At 33.2% G+C, this 23,442-nt stretch overlaps 2 protein-coding genes and 1 long non-coding RNA gene across 4 annotated transcripts in view; 2 read left to right on the plus strand and 1 right to left on the minus strand.

The window, feature by feature from the left end:
* LOC126716769 (uncharacterized) overlaps positions 1–23,442 on the plus strand; it is a 77,571-nt gene that overhangs the window by 10,707 nt on the left and 43,422 nt on the right. The gene's annotated exons all lie outside the window — the stretch shown is intronic.
* Positions 1–23,442, plus strand: part of LOC126716772 (uncharacterized) — a 55,334-nt gene that overhangs the window by 9,804 nt on the left and 22,088 nt on the right. The window contains exon 2 of one of the 2 annotated variants that reach the window (XM_050417755.1): positions 1,754–1,990. The exons of the other annotated variant lie outside the window; for it this stretch is intronic. Within the exon in view, the coding sequence (XP_050273712.1) occupies positions 1,754–1,840 (87 nt within the window). The 3' untranslated portion in view covers positions 1,841–1,990. Of the gene's footprint in view, positions 1–1,753; positions 1,991–23,442 lie in introns of those variants that run through there. 2 annotated transcript variants of the gene reach the window in all.
* On the minus strand, positions 20,484–22,234 carry LOC126716773 (uncharacterized). Its single transcript, XR_007652279.1, has 2 exons — positions 22,118–22,234; positions 20,484–20,736 (listed from the first exon to the last, which is right to left on the minus strand). It is a non-coding gene; the product is annotated as an uncharacterized LOC126716773 (long non-coding RNA).

The following is a 23,442-nucleotide window of genomic DNA, read 5'->3' on the forward strand; positions in this document are numbered from 1 at the left end:
ACTCTATTGCTAGCCAAACGCTCTTGCAGGAGCCATCAAGAAAGATAGAGAGATCTCTCTCCATTATTGACACAAGAAGTGAGAGTCTCTGTGATCTCTCTCTCTCTCTCTCTCTCTATTTTGTGAAGTATTTTAAGCTTGTGAATTGTTTGAAAATAGAGCTGTATGTTGCTCACTTTGCATATCCGGTTTCGTTTGAAGCATGCATTACGTAGTCAGTTGAACACCTCTCATGGAAGAATTCGTTACTCTTTCCAGTAACATGTTTGATATCTGCTACAAAATTTTGTTTATACTATATGGGCACGTACTTTTATTATATGGGCACGTACTTTTATTTGATGTGTACGTAATAGTTTTAAAATAGCTAGTATAAACACTAAGGGCCTGTTTGTTAGAGGAGTTTGAGTAATATTGTTTGTAGTTTTTTTAAATACGTGTGAGTAAAAAAATGTGTGGAAATATGTGTAATGTTGTTTAAAAACTGAAAATGAGTTGTTTAACAACTCTACCAAATGAACCCTAAATTTCAATCTTTCACTCTCTACAGCTAGCTTGCCAAAGAATTGAAGTAGTTTTTAGTGCTTGAAATGAAGAAAGATCAAATTTGGTTTTAGTTCTATGATTGATTGGCTTATCAAATTTGCTACTGTTGACTTGAAAAAGATATTATAGTTGCCACCAAAATGATTTATACTTCATGTCAACTTAATTTGCCCCATTGAATTGCTATTCTTATTGAGCCTGGTTAAGAGAATTTGTTAATTGGCCATTAAAAAAAAAAAAATTGATATAAAAATGTAAAAAATTAGTTTTTTTTTTTTTTTCCATAAAAGTTGTTAATAGTTTCTAAAACATTGCATTAGAGTATTCCCTTCCGAAATTATTAAAAAAAAAAAAATTCTATTTTACATTTTCAAAACCTACTTTATCTATTTTACTATCTTATTTTATAATTCAACCAACATTGAATTGAACTGTTATTCTTATTAAGCTTGGTTAATAAACGTTCTTAGAATATTTGTTAATTAATTATTTTAAAAAATTGATATAAAAATATAAATAAATATTTTAAAAAAATTTCCATAAAATATTTTTAAAAATATTAGTTTCTAAAACAATGTTGCTTTAACTTATCCCTTTATTATGACTTTTCTTGTTATGTACAGGCAACACTGATTTGAATTAGTTCAACATGATCAACATCATACCACTATCATTTCTGTCAAAAATGGGTTTGTATGACATTGAAATACACGGTGCAAACGTTAAGGTAAGCTTATATAGTCGAAAATCTTGCTTTGGTTGATGCTAAGATAGATGAGTTCAAATCTTCATTACAAACTTCCGAAAGGCAAGTTGTTGGACTCGACATTAAGTTTGTTAAAACTGATGGGAATTTAAATAAAGGCAAGTTTTGCTTCTTTGTGTTGGGAGTCATTGCTTGATGATACAATTACCTGACTTGAAGGCCATAACTTATACCCTCAGGCAGTTTCTGTCTGATGAGAGTATTTGTTTTCTGGGTACCGGAATGAGCGAGAAAGTTACAGAACTAGGCTGCCTTTATTTTTTTTATTATCATGACGGAGCGCAACGTGTAAATTGTAACACAGGTGTTGAAGTAGGCTATTTGGCTGCCAAAATTCTGAAGAAACCCAATGTTGAGCAGTATGGATTAGCGGTGTTGGCTGGTGAAGTTGGAATGGATATAAAGGAACCAATTAGTGAATGTCCTGACTGGAATGCGAAGGTGTTCTCACATGAAGATGTCAAGTATGCACTGCACAATGCCTATACTTCTTATGTTATTGGGAATAAGGTCTTGGATATGCTCTAAGCCTCTAAGGCCATCCTGTCTATGGGTTTAACTGCTTTAATTCTGTCTTGTTAGTGTCCACATTAGAGCTATATGTGCTAATGTTACATGTGATTTGTGTAATTCGAACTACTTTAATGAAATTTCTGGTTGTGTTTGGTTTGTCCTAAATCATATATAATAATTTATTCTGCTACAATCTTCTCATAAAGAAAGGTCTCAAAATTTCTGAGTAAATAATTATTTGTCTTGGGATATCTCCAAAATTGAGGAACAATAGAAATTCCAACTCAATTGAAATCTTCAATGAGTGTATCGAGTCATCATTGATTATCATTTTGCCATCTTGAACTTTCAACTTTTGTAAGCTAGTTTAGCACACGATAGATTGTTGTTGAGAACAAATTTTTTCACACCACATGGTATTTGAAAGTTCAAATATGTGTATAAAAAACACCCTTGAACGTTTAGACCCCCAATTTACAAATTAACTAATTCAAGCTTTATGTCAAACAACTAGTATGCGGAAAATGAACATAAGCTATAATATAGAATTGGAAAAACTATCTAAGCCAAATTAAAATCACAACCCACAGCAGATAATAAAAGGCAAAGATAAAGGGAAGGAAGATGCAAACACAAAGACAACACGCGATGTGTTATCGAAGAGGAAACCGAAGCCCTCGGCGTAAAACCTCTCCGCCGCCCTCCAAGCGGTAAACAATTCACTAGAAAATGTAGTTGGGATACATGGACAGCAATAGACCCTCCAAGCCTAATCTACCCAGTGCACCTAAGCCCTCCAAGCTTCTTGCTCCAACGAGGTTGCGCCAAATCTTTTTCTTTTCTAGCTTCCCGGATTCCGCTACTAGACCGTAGCATCAACCAATGTAGATTGGTTCCTTCCTAACTGCTTCCCAGAACACCAAACAGCCCTCTCACAGTGATGAATATGGTGAGAACAAGGTTTTGGTAAAATGCCTCTCAAGGGTTTGACAATGGAGAGGAAGAGAGTTGAGGAATTTGAAGAGATTCTAATGTATAGATTGTAGGTGAATCAATCTCGTTTTTCTTTAGGGTTTCTCTCTCAAAATTCTCTCTAGAAGCTCTCTTTCATTAGTGGGTATAAGGGGTATTTATACTGGAGTGAGAGAGGAATGTGAAACGTCAGGTTTTACAAAATAGGGGTGGCTCGCGGCTTGGCCTCGCGACTTGACTAAGTCGTGAGATCCAGTCGCGAGATAACTGTATGGCCAGTTGTCCTGTTTTGTCCTGTAGTGCTCCAGCTAGCATGACTGTTCACCTTCTGGCATGCTTGGCACGTGTGCTGCATCTGGCGGCTTGCAGCCGCGAGCCACCCACGAGATCAAGCCGCGAGTCTCTGTTTTCTTGCACACTCTTGAGCAATCAACACTCTATCTCACTCACTACCCTTACAATAAACCCACCTAAATACAGGGTTACTAAATGCTGAAATACAAGCAAATTTGGCACGGAATAAAGCTAATAAGGTGGTTGATTAAATTCAACCTTACAGTATTTATTTCATTAGCAACTCGCACCACATTGACAAATTATAGATTTTGAAAAAAAACCTCTTTTAAAGCCTAAAAGAGCCCATATTCACAAAATGACGCCGAAGCCCATGGTCCAAAACCCATGGCGATATTATCTCATCAAAACTCATAGTTCAAGCTCATGGTACAACATCTCATTTTCAGCTCATGATCCAAGCTCATGAGTCTCATCGGGGAAATTTTGGGAGTCGTGGTTTAGAAGGCCAAGAAATATGTTCAATAAAACTCCAGTGGTTCAATGTTGATAAAGGAAAACATATTACTTGGGATGTCTTCCCCAATTCCCTGAACTCTAACGGGTCAGTGTGCAATAGGTAGCATCTAATAAGCCTCTCATATCACATAACACTTCAAATGATAAAACTCTTCATACTCTTTACATAAAAATTAATGTTCATCATATAATATAAGTTTAAAATTGTAATTATATTATTTCATATAAATTATATTATTATTTTCATTTAAATCAATCTCGAGCATATGACTAAATCTATATTAATATCTCATATCTAGCATTAAATGCTTTCCTTACTCTCCAAGATTTGGTCAAAACACAAAGAGACCATAATTACATCTCTAAAACTTTATCAAATATCAATCAACTAGTCTATTACTTACCAAAATTATATATGGACTAAATATATAATTTTCCAAAAAAGGAAACTTAGCCAAAAATATCAATAATAGTTCCAGTGAAAACTGCCTTAACTCTAGCAGAAGCTACAACAACTCCAGCAGAAACAGCAACAACTCCAACAGAAGTTGCAGTAGCTCCAACAGCAACTACAGTAGCTCCAGCAGCAGCTTAGGCAACTGACACATGTCCAAAAGTAACATCATCAACTTATTAATGTCCAATCCCAACAGCTTGCTTCCATACCCAAAGAAGCAAGGGTCCTATAAGAGAAATCATACCATTTTAAATTAAGATCCTTAGCCTCCAACTGAAATACCAGAAATAGAAGGATCCCGTAAAGGTTATCTTACCATTTTTAGCCAAACTCATGAATTTAATGCAAAATATTTTCTCCAGCAGAAGACCTCACACAGTTGACATCATCCAGCTGTGCTACTGCTGTAGACCTGACAACTGCAGCATCTATTGTTGTACTGCTGCAGTAGCAGCTTTAAAGTCTCAAACTTTCTTCTTTTGGCTAAAAACCAAAAATCCACTAATGAAACCACTTACTTTGTCAAAGACTTTCCTTATTTGTTAAATTTTCCTTTAACTAATTCTAATCTAATTACATACTTGGCTCTGTATAAAGAGGACCAAGCCACACACTAAGACACACTATCCATCTCTCTCTCACCCTCTTATTTTGAAACTTCATTCATTTTTCTGTCATATACACATTATCATACTTCTCCATCTCTCTCTTATAAAACCCCTCTTCTTAGATAACACCTATTACACATACTACTACCCATCTCTCCCACACTCTAATATTATGAAACTTCATCATTTTGTTGTCCATAAACACATTTTCATCTCCTTCTTTATTTCTCTTACAAAATCTCCCTTTGTAGAAAGCAACATTGTTAGTTTTTAGGCCCCTTAAAACAATTTATTTAACCTAGGTAATTAGCCAAGTTGTTACTTAATCCAATTAAACAAGTCTAGGTTATCACAATATCAAAGATCAAATCCTGCAAAACAGCGGAAAATAAATAACACAAGATATGATCACCCAGGAAACCAAACCGGTAAAAACCTAGGGAGGATTTAACCTAGCTATCCTCAAGGTAAAAAGCAAATCCACTACAAAGAATCGAAGTTCATACAATAAGACTTACAAGCCCCCACGCTCGACTTCTTATTGCTACCAATCAGTAGAACTTACTGACACGACCACGTGCAAGCTCCGAATCCATGGACTCCTTCTTTCTTTGGCCTTTGCAAAACACAAACACCCCCGTTTGTGACTTTGAGATCTCACTCAAAGGTTTAGCAACACAAACTCTCCTGTTTGTGACTCCAAGACCACCCTTGAAGGTTTAGATCATCAACACCTTTGATGACAAGAGAAGGCACCAACTTCTACAATACCGGATCTTGAGATTCTTCAAGGAATAGCACCGGTAGAAGACATAAGAGAGCTTTTTAGGAACAAAACCCTAAATACAAAAGAGGCACACTTTTTTCTCTCTGAAAAGCCACATAAAAACGTGCTTAGAGTTTTCTTTATATACTGGGAGAAGTAGATTAGAAACCCTAATCCTAAATGGGCTTGAACTGCTGTTTGGGCTTAATTAAAATTCTACAGATACGACTTTCGATCGATCGAGCCTGTCTTTCGATCGATCGAACCTGACAGATTATGAAATCTTCTTCTTGCAACTTGTATGTTCTTGAATCTTGACTTGAATCAGATTGAACATTGTCTAATAAAACCTATAGACTCTAAGATCTATATCTAGACAAGTTTGTGTTCACGATTTGCCAATTGTTCTAAACATTTAGAATCTAACAAACTCCCCCTTTGGCAATTCGTGACAAAACTTTCATACAAAATGAAATGCTCAAATTCAAGAACAACCCAATACAATAAAATGTCCAATTATATCACAAATCCCAATCTAAGACTCCTAACCTAGAGGTTGCCAATAAGAGGTAGAAGGTCTTAATCAGAATGTACTTGTCTTTCTTGAAACACTCAACAAACACATCATCGCATGTGTGGAAAGAAAGACATATAAACAATAATATGAAACATAATATAAAAAACAAAAGTAAATTCTAACTCTCCCCCTAAGTTAGATACATCAAAAAGTTTTTATATTCTCCCACTTTGAAAAACAATTTTATCTCTCCCTAAACAAAACAAACAGGTCATCTATGTCTCCCCCTTTTTGTCACGTATTGACAAAGACTACCTAATTAGAAGGTAGACAAAAAACATACGCAACAGAGTAAGAGAAAATAGAGACAACTCCCCCTATGAAGAGCAACAACTCCCCCTAAGAACCACAAAGGTTAAAAAAAATTCCTCCCCCTATAAAAATAGGAAAAACAAAACAAGTTTTGGGAAAAACAGTTTTGAGGAAAAATAAAGGGGTTAGGGATAAATAAAAAGACACAAACCAAGTTTTTTTTTTTTTTTTTTTTTTTTTTTTTTTTTTTTTTAAGTTGAGGATACACATGAAGAAAAAATATTCTCTCTTGCAATAAAATGCAAACATGGCACTATGTGACCCATAAATAGTTGCTTGAGTAGAGAAAATATTTGCACATTGATTATCCATCATATCTCTTAAGAAAATAATTTTCTACAATTCATACATAAAAATAGCATATACTAGAAAGTACATAACTCAAAAAGTAATCAATCAATTTTTTTGATCAAGTTAAGTACCAAATGTAGTAAAGTGTATGCATGTTATATGTGAAAACAATGAGAGATATGATTGCAAAATTGCAAGATGGATACAAAAACAATGCAATGCATGTGAATCCTAAACACAAATTATGCAAAAAAAATTTTTAATCAATTTGTCCTTAAAACTCAAACTTTAAACACATTTTGCATCAAAATCAAGGAACTTTAATCTTGGATGGCCAAAACAAGATCACACACAATATAATGTACCAAGTTTAACAAAGAGTAACTTGTGTAGTGTGTGCAACTAGCAAAAACTTGAGATACATGTGAGGTGATATATAAATAGAAATTAATCACAAAGTCTACAAAATTCATCACATAGAATTTGAAAGAGACTATCACCTAAAGAGTTACATCATATAACTCCCACATCTCCTAGAAAACAAGCTTGCAATCATGTAAGTTTCTTGATTTTTGCCTCATAATATACACATCAGTTTTAATTGTTCAAAAACTTATTAAAATAGCCGGGATAATGTACACACCAATTTTAGCATTTATAACCGAGGCTACATTTTATGTTCTTTTTGTGCATGTGCTATACTTTCTCGAGCACAAAATCTTATGATATGCACTAAGGTGTTCATGATTGGCTAGTAAACAGTGGTGAGATGGTTATTTATGTCTTTCTCAAAAGGATCAAGTCCTACAGTCAAATAACATGTGACTTCAAGATTAAGACAAAGTGATAAATACCATAAACATCTTTTCCACACAACATGCACTACAAAACTTCAACTAGTCAAGTGCAATAAATAAGCTCATCAAAGCTAAACAAGGTACATAAACTTGTTATGTAAGGATAATATGGCCAATCCTTGATTATAAATCCAAGATGAAATACAAAACACAAAAAACTTTTTGGTAAAAAAAATTTATAACCAAAAACTAAAAACACACATTATGCTAAAAGAACAATGCAAATGCAATGCAAGACAGTGCTTAACTAAGCTATAGAGGGTACATAAACAAGAAATATCAATTTCTTAATTAACTCATGAGTACATGTACAAACCAGTACATACTCATACAAAATCAGAAATAGCTTAGCACTTATATAACACATATTATTCAAGTTTCTCCACAATGTCAAGCATGTTCTAAATCAAGAGAGAGATATTATAATTCATGTAATCCTCAAGAAAAATAAAACAAGACACAAAATAAAATATTTTTGTCTTTTTGAAAATTTTTCAATGTTTTTGGATTTTTTTTTATTCAATAAAAAAACATTCTTAAAAAAAAACAAAACAACCAAAAAGGGAAACAAGATATGTCCACAAACAATTGAAAAAATTAAATCAGGGACAAGTCAACAATACTCACCTTAGAGAATCTTTTCTCACCCATATAGCACGAGTCTTCGGCTTTGTAGGTGAAAATCCAAGAGAAACAGAGTGTATTTGAGAAATTACACCAATCTTCTAAGAAAGACTAAAATCCTGCAAATTCCTTTCACAAGCCAACAAGCTCAAATTTTTCAAAAGAATATGGACTTATGGCAAGAAAAATATCATCACAAATCCGAGATTGAAACACAGAATTCTTAAATTTTAGTTTATGACAATTAGGACGAATATGACCACGGACACCACAAAAATGGCAGACAGGAACAAATTTAGGAACATCAGTATTCCTAGTGGGGTTTTTGGTCACAAGCTTTGGTTCTTGCCTCAACAAAGAACAATTTGATCTAATATGACCGACAACACCACAAATGTGACAGGTAGGCACAAAAACAGATTTATTATGCTCTCTAACAGTAGGTTTAGACTTAGGTTTAGACACTTCAGAGTCAACATCAGAACTTTTACCTTTGTCTAACCTAGCAAAATAAGCCTTTTCTTTATTATTCCTCTTAAAATGAGGGATATAAACTTTCTCAGTTTTAGGCTTAAGTGAAACAGAAACACTTCTGTTATCAACAGCAAACTTGGTACTAGTCAAGTTTTCAATTTTAGCTTTAGATTCAACTAATTCTTGTTCCAAGCTTTTCATCTTCTCATCTTGAGAGGAAATTTGATTTTTCAAAAATTCATTTTTTTTATTAGATTCATCAAATCTAACAATCAATTCATCTTTTTCAAGATTAGCCAATTTTAACTCTTCCTTGAATTTCTTAGCAATTTTCATAGATTTCAATAATTCCTTACGAAGAGTTTCACAGGCATCAATAAAATCAACAGAAGCATGAGAAGAAACATGATCAGAAAAACACTTCAAATTATCCATGAAGACAAGGGTCAAGGATCAGCTCTTAGATCAAAAGATCTAAAACAAAAGAGCAACCCGCTCTGATACCACTTGTTAGTTTTTAGACCCCTTAAAACAATTGATTTAACCTAGGTAATTAGCCAAGTTATTACTTAGTCCAATTAAACAAGTCTAGGTTATCACAATATCAAAGATCAAATCATGCAAAACAGCGGAAAATAAATAACACAAGATATGATCACCCAGGAAACCAAACCGGTAAAAACCTAGGGAGGATTTAACCTAGCTATCCTCAAGGTAAAAAGCAAATCCACTAAAAAGAATCGAAGTTCATACAATAAGACTTACAAGCCCCCACGCTCGACTTCTTATTGCTACCAACCAGTAGAACTTACTGACACGACCACGTGCAAGCTCCGAATCCACGGACTCCTTCTTTCTTTGGCCTTTGCAAAACACAAACACCCCCGTTTGTGACTTTGAGATCCCACTCAAAGGTTTAGCAACACAAACTCTCCTGTTTGTGACTCCAAGACCACCCTTGAAGGTTTAGATCATCAACACATTTGATGACAAGAGAAGGCAGCAACCTCTACAATACCGGATCTTGAGATTCTTCAAGGAATAGCACCGGTAGAAGACATAAGAGAGCTTTTTAGGAACAAAACCCTAAATACAAAAGAGGCACACTTTTTTCTCTCTGAAAAGCCACATAAAAACGTGCTTAGGGTTTCCTTTATATACTGGGAGAAGTAGATTAGAAACCCTAATCCTAAATGGGCTTGAACTGCTATTTGGGCTTAATTAAAATTCTGCAGATACGACTTTCGATCGATCGAGCCTGTCTTTCGATCGATCGAGCCTGTCTTTCGATCGATCGAACCAGACATGTAAGGTTGAATTTAATCAACCATGTGTTGGCTTTATTCCGTGACAAATTTGCTTGTAATATAGCACTTAGAAACCCTGTATTTAGGTGGGAATTATGTAAGGGTAGTGTGTGAGAGAGTGTGAAGAAATGCTCAAGACTGTGCAGTGAAGCAGAGACTCGCGGCTTGATCTTGCGGGAGCCTCACGGCTTGCAAACCACCAAAAGTTGTACACGCGCAGAGCATGCAGGGGAGCTAAACAGTCGTGCCAGCTGGAGCACTACAGGACAAAAATCCAGACTAGCCACTCAGTTAGCTCGCTACTTGAACTCGCGACTCAGTCAAGTCGCGAGGTCAAGTCGCCAGCCAGCCCTGTTTTGGAAAAATTGACTCTTTGCATTCCATTCTCACACCAGTATAACTACCCCTCATTCCCACAAAATATGTGTGGCCATTCAGAAAGAAAAATCCTAAGAGAGGTTTCTTCAAAACACCCACCCAATTAGAGAGAGCTACTCATTCTTAGAGAGAAATCTTTGTAGTCTCTTCTCATTCCCTCTCTCATTGTCATACCTATTGAGAGGAGATTTCTATCCAAACATTACCCACACCCATTTAGAGTGTTGAGTGTTTTTGGAGCTTTGGGAAGCATTGGAAGATGCCAAGGATGGCGGATGCTATGGATTATAGCGGAATCTGGTAAGCTAGAAAAGAAAAAGGTTCGGCGCAACCTCGTTGGAGCAAGAAGCTTGGAGGGCTTAGGTACATCGGGTAGATTAGGCTTGGAGGGTCTATTGCTATTCATGTATCCCAACTACATTTTCTAGTGGATTATTGACCGCTTGGAGGGCGGCGGAGAGGTTTTACGCCGAGGGCTTCGGTTTCCTCTTCGATAACACATCGTGTGTTGTCCTTGTGTTTGCATCTCTCTTCCCTTTATTTTTGCCTTTTATTTTCTGCTGTGGATGTGATTTTAATTGGCATAGATTGTTTACCAATTCTGTATTAAGCTTTGGTTCATGTTTCGCACATTATTTGTTTGATATAAAGCTTGAATTGGAAATTTGTAAATTGGGGGTCTAAACGTTCAAGGGTGTTTTTATACACATATTTGAACTTTCAAGACAGATTATGAAATCTTCTTCTTGCAGCTTGTATGTTCTTGAATCTTGACTTGAATCACATTGAGCATTGTCTAATAAAACCTATAGACTCTAAGATCTATATCTAGACAAGTTTGTGTTCACAATTTGCCAATTGTTCTAAACATTTAGAACCTAACAAACATAACCCATGACATAACACAAAAGCCATTCCAGCAACAACTATAATCTCATGTATTTACTATATTTAACCTTAATATCTCTCATACTTCCCTATATTTTACAAACACATTCCTCACAAAATATCCATAAAAACTTCTCATATATCTTTAAACTCCATGTCTCACAAAGTAATTATATACAAGATCCATATTCAACAAAGTATCTACATAAAATTCCTATACATATTACAAACACCATATCTCACAAAACACATATTTTTTACCATCTCCATTCATCTTAAAAGATATCAAACATTCTTCTAAGAACACGTTCCAAAACCCTTCTCATGAAAGACATATAATTATAATGCTAAAAAGTCCTTATGAAAGGCACAAACTTATAATATTAAAAGTCCTTCCCATGGAAGGAAATATCACTCTAAAAACTAAAAGAGCATTACGTGGGGAAACTTATTTAAGTGCATGACAAAGGGAATAAACTTAATCAACCTATGCACACGGCTGGACATGTTCTCTCCCCCTCTAGTTGCACCAATTTTCCCCTTCAATCATGAAGTCACCATGAAAAGACTCACAATGTCATATCGCACCATTGAACTCATTTTATCATGCTGCTGAAATGTTATGTCCACTGATGTTATACGGCTAAAGCTACAAACTGTGAAGATAATTCATTATATTTTTATCTTCAAATTTATATTATTAAGTATATTTTATTCATTATTATTATACCACTTGACTAATGTTATAATACCAATAGAATTTTATCAGCTCGTTGACACTATACGGCTGAAGTCATTAATCGTATAAAGAATAAAATGATGCTATACAGTTGGAGTTAGAAACATACAAAATAAGTCAATATTTCTCTATCTTCAAGATTACATTATTAAGTATATGTTAACTCATTACTATTGCACCGCTGGATGCAAATTACTTTAATATTATCTCACTATTTAATAAACATGGATTCACTAATGCTTCATTAATAAACACAAATATTAATAAATTGAATCCATTTCACTACCGGACATGTATTATTAGGACATAAACCACCGCTGGACATATATCTTGGACATGAACTACTGTTGGACATATATCATTTGGACATGAACCATGACTGAATATGATTTATTTGACATACATCATTTGGACATAGACCATTGCTAGACATACCTTATTATGTTGAACATGAACCATGAACTGCAGCTGGATATGGATCATTTTGGACTTATCCCATTATTAGACATATGGCACTTAATAATTACTTTCTAATATTGAATATCACTTAATAAACATAATAATGATGTTCAACTAACCATTTGATCAAATCTATTATGGTAAACATATCATTTATTTATTTCAACCATTATCATGATTCTAAGACTTTGGGCTCTATCTATTTTGTAGGTTTAAAAATGTACCGAAAGCCACTAGTCTATGCGGACCAATGTCGAGTTCTAAATTGAACTCCCCAAAACAAATCCTGGTCTAGTAGAGTCACACCTCCAGCGGAAGACACGTGGCTACGCGCAAAAAACCGCCCCCGACAATTGTTAATGTTTGTCTCCTAATCACTCATATGGACATGCGCCAAGCAATTTCTCTCTTTCTCTATACTAAAATCAATTTTGGAAATTATATTTCAACTTTGCCTTCACCATGTATCACTTTATTCAAGGTTAATTAAATTCATTTTTTTTAATCTCTTTTTGTTATATTTTATACATGAACCATGATATTTGATTTTGTGTACAAAATTAATTTTAATTTTGCTAGTATTAATTTATTGAGTTATGTGTTGAATCAGTCTTCATTTGAGCAAGTTGAGACTAATAGGTGATTATAATAAAGTTGTAATGGATTGATAGTACTTAAGATAAATTAGATTATATTGTTAAACGCATTAAACTTTATATTATTTTTCGCCCATTAATAATTTTATTTTGTAGATAATGTTTCTATTTATTTGCAAATAGTTTTTAGTTAGAAGTGCTTTAGAAAATATCAATTTGAATATGATTGGGGGGGGGGGGGGGGAGGAAGAGAGAGAATAGAGGACTATTTGAATATATATGATAAATTTGTTACTTGGAACATTAAAATATAAGCCTAAATTTATATGAAAGCTCCAAGAATTCATTAAAATAAATTTTTTAGAAAATAATGAAATATGAACAAATCACTATGAAAATAATCATAATGATATCCAGGCTTTTGATATAATCATTCTAATTTTTTTTTTTCTAAATGCATGTCACTTACAAAATTTCACTAAACTATGAATGGAAAATGTCGCTAAATTACAAGATTCATTATCTTTTATGTGATTTAAGAAAGTAACAACAGACTATTGACATGATAAATTCTACTTAGTGTTTCACTAAACAATATTTCAATTTGTGGTATGAACAAAAATAAACACTGGCGGCAGTTTTAAGGTGAATGTTCAAATAATGTGTAAAACACCTTAAACGTTTAAACCTCCAAATTACAAATTACCAATTCAAGCTTATTATCAAACAATGTATGTGCAGAATATGAAAATAAGCTAAAACAAAATTGATAAAATAATCTAAACCAAATAAAATCACAACCACAGCAGAAATTAAATGGCAAAGATTAAGGGAAGAGAGATGCAAACACAAAGACAACACAGCGATGTGTTATCGAAGAGGAAATCGAAGTCTTCGGGGTAAAACCTCTCTGCTGCCCTCCAAGCGGTCAATAATCCACTAGAGAATGAAGTTGGGATACATGAACAGCAGAAGACCCTCCAAGCCTAATCTATCCAGTGTACCTAAGCCCTCCAAGCTTCTTGCTCCAACAAGGTTACGTCGAACCTTTGTCTTCTCTAGCTTACCGGATTCCGCTATAGCGCATAGCATCAACTAATACCAATTGATCCCTTCCTAACTACTTCCCAAGCACCAAATAACCTTCTCACATATAGGTATGGTGAGAAAATGATTTGGCTAAATGTACCTCTCAAGGATGTAATAATGGAAATAGTGAGAGTAGAGGAATTTGGTGAATTAAAGGGTGAAAGTTGTGAAAGAGTCAATCTTGTTTTTCTCTAGAGTTTCTCTCTCAAAATTCTCTTTAGAAGCTCTATACAATACGTGGATATAAAGGGTATTTATACTGGTGTGTGTTTGGAATGCGAAAGGTCAGTTTTTCCAAAATAGAGTGGTCTGGCGACTTGATTGAGTCGCGAGTCTGAGTTGAAAGCTAACTGCCTGGCCAGACTGGAAGTTTTGTCCTGTAGTACTCCAGCTAGTGTGACTCTTTAGCTACTCTGCATGCTTCACACGTGTGCCTCCTTTGGCGACTTGTCAGCCGTGAGCCAATCGCGAGATCCAGTCGCAAGGCCCTGCTGAGTGCACACTCTTGAGCTTTTCTTCACACTCTCTCACACACTACCCTTATATGATTTCCACCTAAATACAAGGTTTCTAAATACTAAATTACAAGCAAATTTGACACCAAATAAAGCCAACTAATGATTGAATAAATTCAACCTTACATAAGGAGCCCAAGCTAATAAAATATTTTCTTAATAAAAACCAAGTTTAAGCAATCACTGATAAGTATAACTTAAACTTCTATGAATGCTCAATTGAACATGAGTTTTACTTGGGTTGGGATAGAATCAGTATAACATATTCTTACAGAACTTCCATCACTTGTAATAGCATCAATTCATTACAATCACTCACCCTCCAATTCATACTTTTACCTCCCATATTTAGCAATTAAATACAATCTATAACATGATTTTCGTAAAAATTACTGATATTTTGCTGTATATTTTTCTGATACAATCTATACCATATTCTTACAGAACTTCCATCACTTGTAATAGCACCTGTTCATTACAATCACTCACCCTCCAAGTCATACTTGTCTGCGCATGGATGGTGTATATTTTGCTGCTCTGCATACCATACATAGATTCAAAAGTCATTAGATCAAAAGGGTATCAAATTAGACAGTCGTATGAGTTATTCTCTTATAACATGTGTGGATCTTATTAGTGTCAGCTCTAGGATTAGGCCTAAGAGTCCCATCAAAAAGGCTGCACTCCTTATATAAAAAAGCGTCATCCTCATTATAAAAAAGTCCAAAATTATATGATAACAATTGGTTTATAATTTTATATAATGAAAAAGGGTTTGTACACTATTTTTTCCATCTCTAAAAAGTTTTTCAAAATATAAGATCAATAAGAACTCTAATTAGTTTAGTGAGTGCAGACACACAATGCATGTAAATGTCTAATCATCAATAATGAATATTTTCCTAATAGCTTGAAACTTCAATTTTTGTACACCATTATCCTACTTTATAAGTTGTCAACATTAATTACCTATAATCTCTTATATGACCACACACCAAACAATCTCCTTCTCTTTCTTAACTCTAAAATAAAAATTGAAAATAAGATTTACTTAACCCTATTTTGTTTTATCCAAGATAAAGTAGACCTCTTTTATATATATATATATATATATATATATATATTGTAGGTCCAAACTAATGGTACTCTTACTCCATTGGTTCATCCCTTATAAGGTAGAAAGAGGAAAGAGATCTTTCCAATGTGGGACAAAAGAATTCAAACCAAAGGCAAGGCAAGGCAATCAAGCCAAAAAAGCCAAAGCCAAAAGGTAAAGAACTCTTGAGTACCTACAATAAAAGGATCAAACTAATGGTACTCTTACTCCATTGGTTCATCCCTTATAAGGTAGAAAGAGGAAAGAGATCTTTCCAATGTGGGACAAAAGAATTCAAGCCGAAGGCAAGGCAAGGCAAGGCAATCAAGCCAAAAAAGCCAAAGCCAAAAAGCAAAGAATTCTTGAGTACCTACAATAAAAGGAGATTCTTGCGTACTTGCATATATATATATATATATATATATATTAAACTTGAACAATGATTTTGATGCTCTATATAAAATTAACTTTGGTTAGTTTTAATTCATTAATTTATGTTTCTAATTCATCAAAATAATATTGATTTTATTAGTATTAGATAAATTTATTTAATTAATATTTAAATATAAAATATTTTATTTAAATTTATCATATTAGATCTCAAATTATATCGAGCTGAACTATATCCCTTATGTTTAAGTCTTACACAAATGAGATACACATATATTGAGAGATCTTTATGACTATCTCATAATATATTTTACCATGAGATTGGTGTGTATGACATGGCAACAAAAATAAACTCCAAAAATAATAATTCAAGCTAAACAAAAAAGGCAAAAGAACCAACCATGCACAATAAAAAAGACAATCTAGGAAGATTACGTCTCCATTTTGGGAACTTAAGTCAGCACCCCATTTTTGGTGTTACACGAGCCAAAAGAAAACCTTTTATTTTTTATTTTTTAAGAATAATCAAATGTAAACTTTAGAACCATATTTTTGTAACAGTATCAAGACAATATAAATTCTAATAGTAAAGAAATAATTTAAATACATTGCCTAAGTTAATAAAGTCTCTCCATTTTCCAATATAGGGAATGTTAATTTGGTCTTGATTCATTTGATCACTCAACTCTATGTAAATTATACTCCATCAAATTCACCTAGACTTGATGCATTTAATTCCTAGAAAATCCACCAAGACTCAGCCCCTCTCTCTCTCTCTCTCTCTCTCTCTCTCTCTCTCTCTCTCTCTCTCTCTCTCTCTCTCTCTCTCTCTATATATATATATATATATATAAACATCCCCATGTAAACAAGAGGCACAGCAGTTTTAATTATTTAACATTATAAAAAACTAGGTATTTACAGTTCTACAGTAAAAAATGATTATCTATAAAATTGAAATAGATGGTGCAAAGGATAAAGCAAGTGTAATTAATGATTATCGTGTGGTCAGTTGGAAGATTGATGAATTAAGGTATTTGTTACAAAATTCATGAAGCCGTGTTGTGGGTCTCAATGTTAAGAGTGTATATAACATAACCAACAAATCATACTAACCTGAAATGGATTGAATGGACCAAACAGGACCAAATTGGATAAAAATGCCCGAATTGAACCGAATTAGATTGAAGTGGACCAAATGGATTGATGGACTGACTTGTATCGAATTAGACTAAACTGGACCAAATTGGACTGAAGTGGATAAAAATGGACATAATTATACCAAATGGACCTAAATGGACCGGAATGAATGTTTATTATCTCTATCTCTTGAAGTTTATGAAAATGACATACAATTCTCTAAGTAGAACTAGAACACGACCCTTCAACCTGGACTTAAATATTACTTTAGCATACGGATATGAATACAGTTATGGAATATGATTTATTTTAGGGTGAGTATAAACTAAAAATGAATAAATGATGTCTCGGCCCAAACTATTTGTATTATATGTATTTTCTATTATAAATTACATTTAGGTTCAAGAATGTGTAGAATTATGGTAGTGAAAAGTAATGATTCTATCATGATTGGTAAGTTACAACTAGTTTTGAGAATGTTACAATGTTGACACCCTGTTTTGCAACCCGTATTTAACCTCACATGGAGGGTAAAAGGGTAATTTCACATTGGAAATATGCATCTTGATTCTGGTCATTAGATCCTTAATCTCATTTCACCAAAATGATCTTGATGTTGTAACGATCAAATCGATTGGTCATGAGCCCTAATCGGACCATTAGATTGAAAGTTATCATCAAATCAAGTTTTAATGGCTGAGATGCACTATTACAAATTGAGTCTGACTATATGTGATTATGAACGATTGATTTCAATTGGTTATAAATATAATCAATTTGAGATCGATGATGTGTCATAATTTGATTGGTTAGGACTACATTTTATGGTAAGGTTGCACACACCTAATTAACTAGATAGTTAAACATTAATTATTCAATGAGTAATTTGTTCAATTATCTTTTAATTAGAGTAAATTTGGAACCAATTAAGTCTGAAATGGGAGTGATTGGAGCCATTTAATGTTAATTGGGAGCTAATTTGGGGACCTATTGGTGTTAATTGTGCTGAAACTATTTTCTAACAAATGACATCTGCTTACCATTTCATTGATATCTCTCAGAATATTTTGAATCTATGAATGAGGTTATTTTTCCCAGAAACTAGACATCCGGGGCTTCAATTTGAGTACAAGAATGAGACAATTCCGATCAGAATTGAGGCAGATATGATTTTTCAAAGTTGGCTCTATGGGCTGTGACAGCAACTACGGGAAAACCGAATTTTGGCTTGCTCCTCACTCCCACCAATCTTTCCATTTAATGCACCAGATTTCCCCAAAGGCTAAAATGAGGTCTAGGTTCATGATTCCTTGTCAACTCTCATTAAATGGCCTTCCATTCATATTTCCTCTACCACTACTATATAAACCCTCCTCTCCTTCATTCCAAAGGACAACAAGAAATCCCCCTTCTCTTCTCTTCTCTTGAGTTCTAGTGAAATTGAGTAGTCTTATCATATCTTGGTCTTCCTGAGACTCAAGGTATTGAGTGAGACTCCCTCTCCCTCTCCTAGCTCTTCTTTTCCTCCACCCTTAGGACATCCATCAAGAATCCCCTCCTCCATCATATGGATCTTGCATGAAGGTATAATCCCCTTCCCTAACTGTTTGCTTATATGAGAATTTAAGATTAAAGCATGATAATTCTCTTGAATATGTTTGAATGTTCTTAATTGTTCTTATGTGTTCTTCACATGTTCTTAATTGTTCATCACATGTTCATGCATATCACTAGATTTAATCTTAAATCCACATCAAAAATATGAAAAACATGTTTGTTTAGTAATTCTTTCAAATCCTTGAATCTAGGTTATCACTATCCACACACATTCACTAGAGTTTATTTTTCAATTCAAATGCCATGCTTAATAAATTGAATTAGGGTTTATCACATGCACACACATTAAATTCAACATACAAATTGATTGACATATTGGATGATGTGATATGAATGTTGGCCACCATAGTCTAGAAGACCAGTTTCACCGGGCAAGGTGGGTGCCTAACACCTTCCCATCTTGTAACATAGCCTCCGAGCTTAGATCAAGGGTTAGTAGATCAAATACTTATCCATGTAATTTTTGATTTTTAGATTGTAACTAGGAAATAAAGCCATGTACTTTATCTTAGATTGTATCTAGGCCCAAAGCCATGTAATTTTCCTATGATCAATGTAAATTCAATTTCAAATTAATAAAATGAGGAATTTTTCATTCATGGTTTTCTTATTTTTCCAATAATTAAATAAGTGGCGACTCCATTGTAAAACCCTTAATTTAAAGGGAAAAATATAACTAGTCGAACCTCCATTTTGAGAGGCAATAACACGACTCCACCCATTCACGTGGGTTTGGCCCAACATTCTACAAAAACGGACCGGGGGCGCGGTCTCTCACATACAAGTATAATACACTATATATAAACTAGCTTGTAAACCCATGCATATACATGGATAAACTTAAAAATATACAATAAGATGCATAATATAATTTAAATACTATTAACAGTAATTTTTATATTTTGTAAAATTAAAAAAAAAATTGTAAGGATATTATTAGGTATAAAATGTAAATTGTCCATTTTTAAAAAAATTATTGTGAAGCACTTTTTTTTTTTTTTTTAAGGTTCGTTTATTCTAGACTCTTTGATTTTTATACTTAATAACTCACTTGGATGAATATTTATGATGTAGTCCCACATGTGATTCTGAAATTAAGAAATAAAACTTTTTAAGAATAAATAATTTAGGACACATGGCGCAAAATTAGAATTCTAATTTGGAATTATAATTTGATTTTCTCTTAGCTTCACCTATTATTATTACTAGTATGTAAGCCATGCTATCGCACGGGAATGAATATATTATTAATAATGAATTTATTTATGTTTAAAAGGCTTAGTTAAGTCTAAATTCATATTATTAACCAGAAAATTTCATTAACAAAACTTAGCAGTATATATATATATATATATATATATATATATTATTTGTTCCATTTTTGTGGTTTGAAAATGATATTTATGTGCAGATGGAAGTTGTTGATGAGAATGAGTGGTGGGGTAAGTTAGAGCAGATGAAAGGAGGAGGGGAAGAGGAGATGATAATTAAGCACAATTTCAGTCGAGCAGGCCAGCAAACCTTATATGATATGGCTTGTACCTCAACCATTTGGGGGAACATATGAAATGAGCAACCACCACTTTTATTACTTCCATTGCGTTCAAATGAGTTTGAATGAAGGGAATTCTTTAGAATGCTTCTCTATTTTGCATGCAAAAATGCAATATCTTCAAAGCAATTAAAACTTGACTTACTTTGACATCATAACTTACTTAGAAATAAGGTGAAACAAATAATAACAATTTATTACAGTGAAAATCATTTAGAAAATAGTGCAAATATATCCAAATGAGTTTGTATAACATCATTGTCTAAACATTTGAGACTAATCTTCAAAGTCGAGTCAGTACATTGAGGAGGATATTCATCAAGGGTTTGTTGTAAATAATATTATGATGGGACATTTGTTCTTAATCTTTGAGGGCCTATTTCTAATAAGCCACCTAAAAATTAAACGAATCCAAAATATCACTGTAAAAAATAGTTATAGCATCGAATTTGTCAAGAGTTTGATGAAACCTAACACAAAAAATGAACACAATTATTACATAATGGCAAGATAATAGGTCTGTAATTTAGATAATATATAAACCATCAAGAAACTATATTAAAAGGCAACCTTTATAAAGAATAGTCCCTTTCGACTCGTCTCTATTCAGTATTAATAGTATTATTACAAACTCATATAATGTGTCCTCCCCTGTTATTCCAATTCACATGAAAATTGCTCTAGATATTATAAGTTCTATTACAGTTTTGTTACAAACCGATTTGGAAGCTGAATTATGATGCCATGCATAACTGGTCGGCAAGTCCACATCAATTCACAACAGAAATGTACTTAATGTCTAGTAGTATAGATCATTGTGAATTAAGTTCAATGCATAATTAACCATTATTCCTCACTAAAACAACCACAATAAATAGGACCCAAAAAGATCTAACCTTGGCAACTGAATCCCATACAATTTACACAAAAAAGTGTAGATAACATTAGATATCCATGCCCATCATTGTAAATTCAGTTCAATATATAATTAATCGAACACCCATTAACCATTATTCCTCACATAAACAAACCCAATGAAATACAAAAAAAAAAAAAAAAAAAAAAAAAACCACATTTATAAAATTTATACCTGGACTATAGTACACTCTGCAGTGGAGTGTTCTACGGTTTTGGCTTTCAATAGTCTGACCTTTACTAATCTCACTAACAATCTGCTAAGGTCATTTTATTTTTAAAGCATTTATTGATTTGTTCCAAGCAAGAACCTACAAAAAGTGATACACAGAAACAAACCTAAGTAAAAAAAAATCCAAGCAAGAACCTACAAAAAATGATACACAGAAACAAACCTAAGTAAAAAAATATTTACAAACCACATAAAAGCTTAAAACACACAAATCTAAAACTTTCATGACAATTTCAAACACCATATCTGCTATTCCAAGGAACCACAATGAATCACACCAAACTAAAACTTATATGACAATATTAGTTAGAGCCTTTGAGGTATGTATCATAATTTGTGTGAGGGTATGAAGAAGCATATAAAAAGTTAAAATAAAAGAAATATCTCTTATTGTTTCTATAGATTAAACCCAATTTATCACCACTTTTAACCCCATTCCTCCCCTTTTCTCTTTTGGGTATTACAAAAAGTATTGGAAAATTTTAGCCCACAACATTCTCATAAACTAAACATAATTTCACAAATGATGATTTAAAAAAAGGAAAAATACAATTTTTCTCCCATTTCCATTGAAAAATCAACACATAAAAACTAAAAAAAGAGGGTTAAAAAATTGAATGAATTTCACCTAGATTCTTCAGTTGGGATATGATTCCAATATCTTCAATCACCTATCTCGGTGATTGCTAACCCTTTTGAAGCAATGGACAAACAAACACCACCTGTTCTTTTATGCAGCCAAACTCTCTGCATAAAGCCAATTTTTCAACAAATCCATATCAAGAAAATCATATAATATGAATAATCCAAACAGGAAATAAGCCAGAGAACCATATCAAGGAGGTACCGAAACTTTATCACAACAAAACCAAATAATTTTATTCCCGTCTCAATTAATTAAAATAAAGTCTAAGATTCCTAAATTAAAATTTATTTTCTACCCCTCATTTTCTCAAAACCTAATAAACTAAAACCCCATCATAGGGCCGTATTTATTTCCTAATAAACGAAAACCCCATCACAACCAATCAAAAACCATATCTAAAAACTCGAAACTTTTAATTTTCACATACTTTCTCAGCACCCAAACGGAAGACAAACACACACACAAAGATAGAGAGAGCAATACCTTAGTGCAATCATCGAATACTTTCCGAAGAAGAACTTCATAATTCGAGGGCAACTTCAATTCCTAGAATTATAGACCCCAAAAAAAAAAAAAAAAAAAACCTATGAACGCAGATATTAGAAAACAGGGAAAGGCTTAGTGATTTCTGTAATCCAAAATAGGAAAAAAAAATATTGAAAAATTAACAAACCAAACATTTTCACCCGATTGCCTAGGGACCTCAATGAGTCAAAATAACATTGGGTTGAACCCTTGAATTAGCTAAAGATCACAAATACTTTTTTATGGCCTACTTCACTAAAATAGATGATACAAAACTTATAAATAAAAAGAACCAAGTACAAAAAAAGAAGAAGCAAAAGTTAAACTTTAAAGTTACATTTATTTGGATCTAATAGATGAGAAATACCACCCAATAAGAATCATAAATGCAATCATGCAAATTGCATCCAATAGCAATAAAATTGTCTTGATTTAGTTGAGTAATTGCTCATAGATGTATTGAGTTAGATGCTTCATTATATTTCTTGAATCTCCCATGTCACAACTTCTTAAGTATGGAAACTTCTTGGAAGAGGCTATAGCAATACATTAAACATATCTTATCAACACATGGGAGTAAAAAAAGATAAATCAAATGATTCACTTATCATAGAGTTCAGTGTACTCATGGTAGGAGTACTCAACAATCATAAACCATAACAATACAATCATAAACCATAACAATTGCAAGCTAAAAACTTGTAGTTGTGAAAGTAGGAAAGAAAGAGAAATGTAGACAACATTAAAAGTAATAGGTCTTACAAAAATTAGTCTCTTTTCAT

This window comes from Quercus robur, chromosome 3 (genome assembly GCF_932294415.1).
Source record: "Quercus robur chromosome 3, dhQueRobu3.1, whole genome shotgun sequence".
Lineage (NCBI taxonomy): Eukaryota > Viridiplantae > Streptophyta > Magnoliopsida > Fagales > Fagaceae > Quercus > Quercus robur.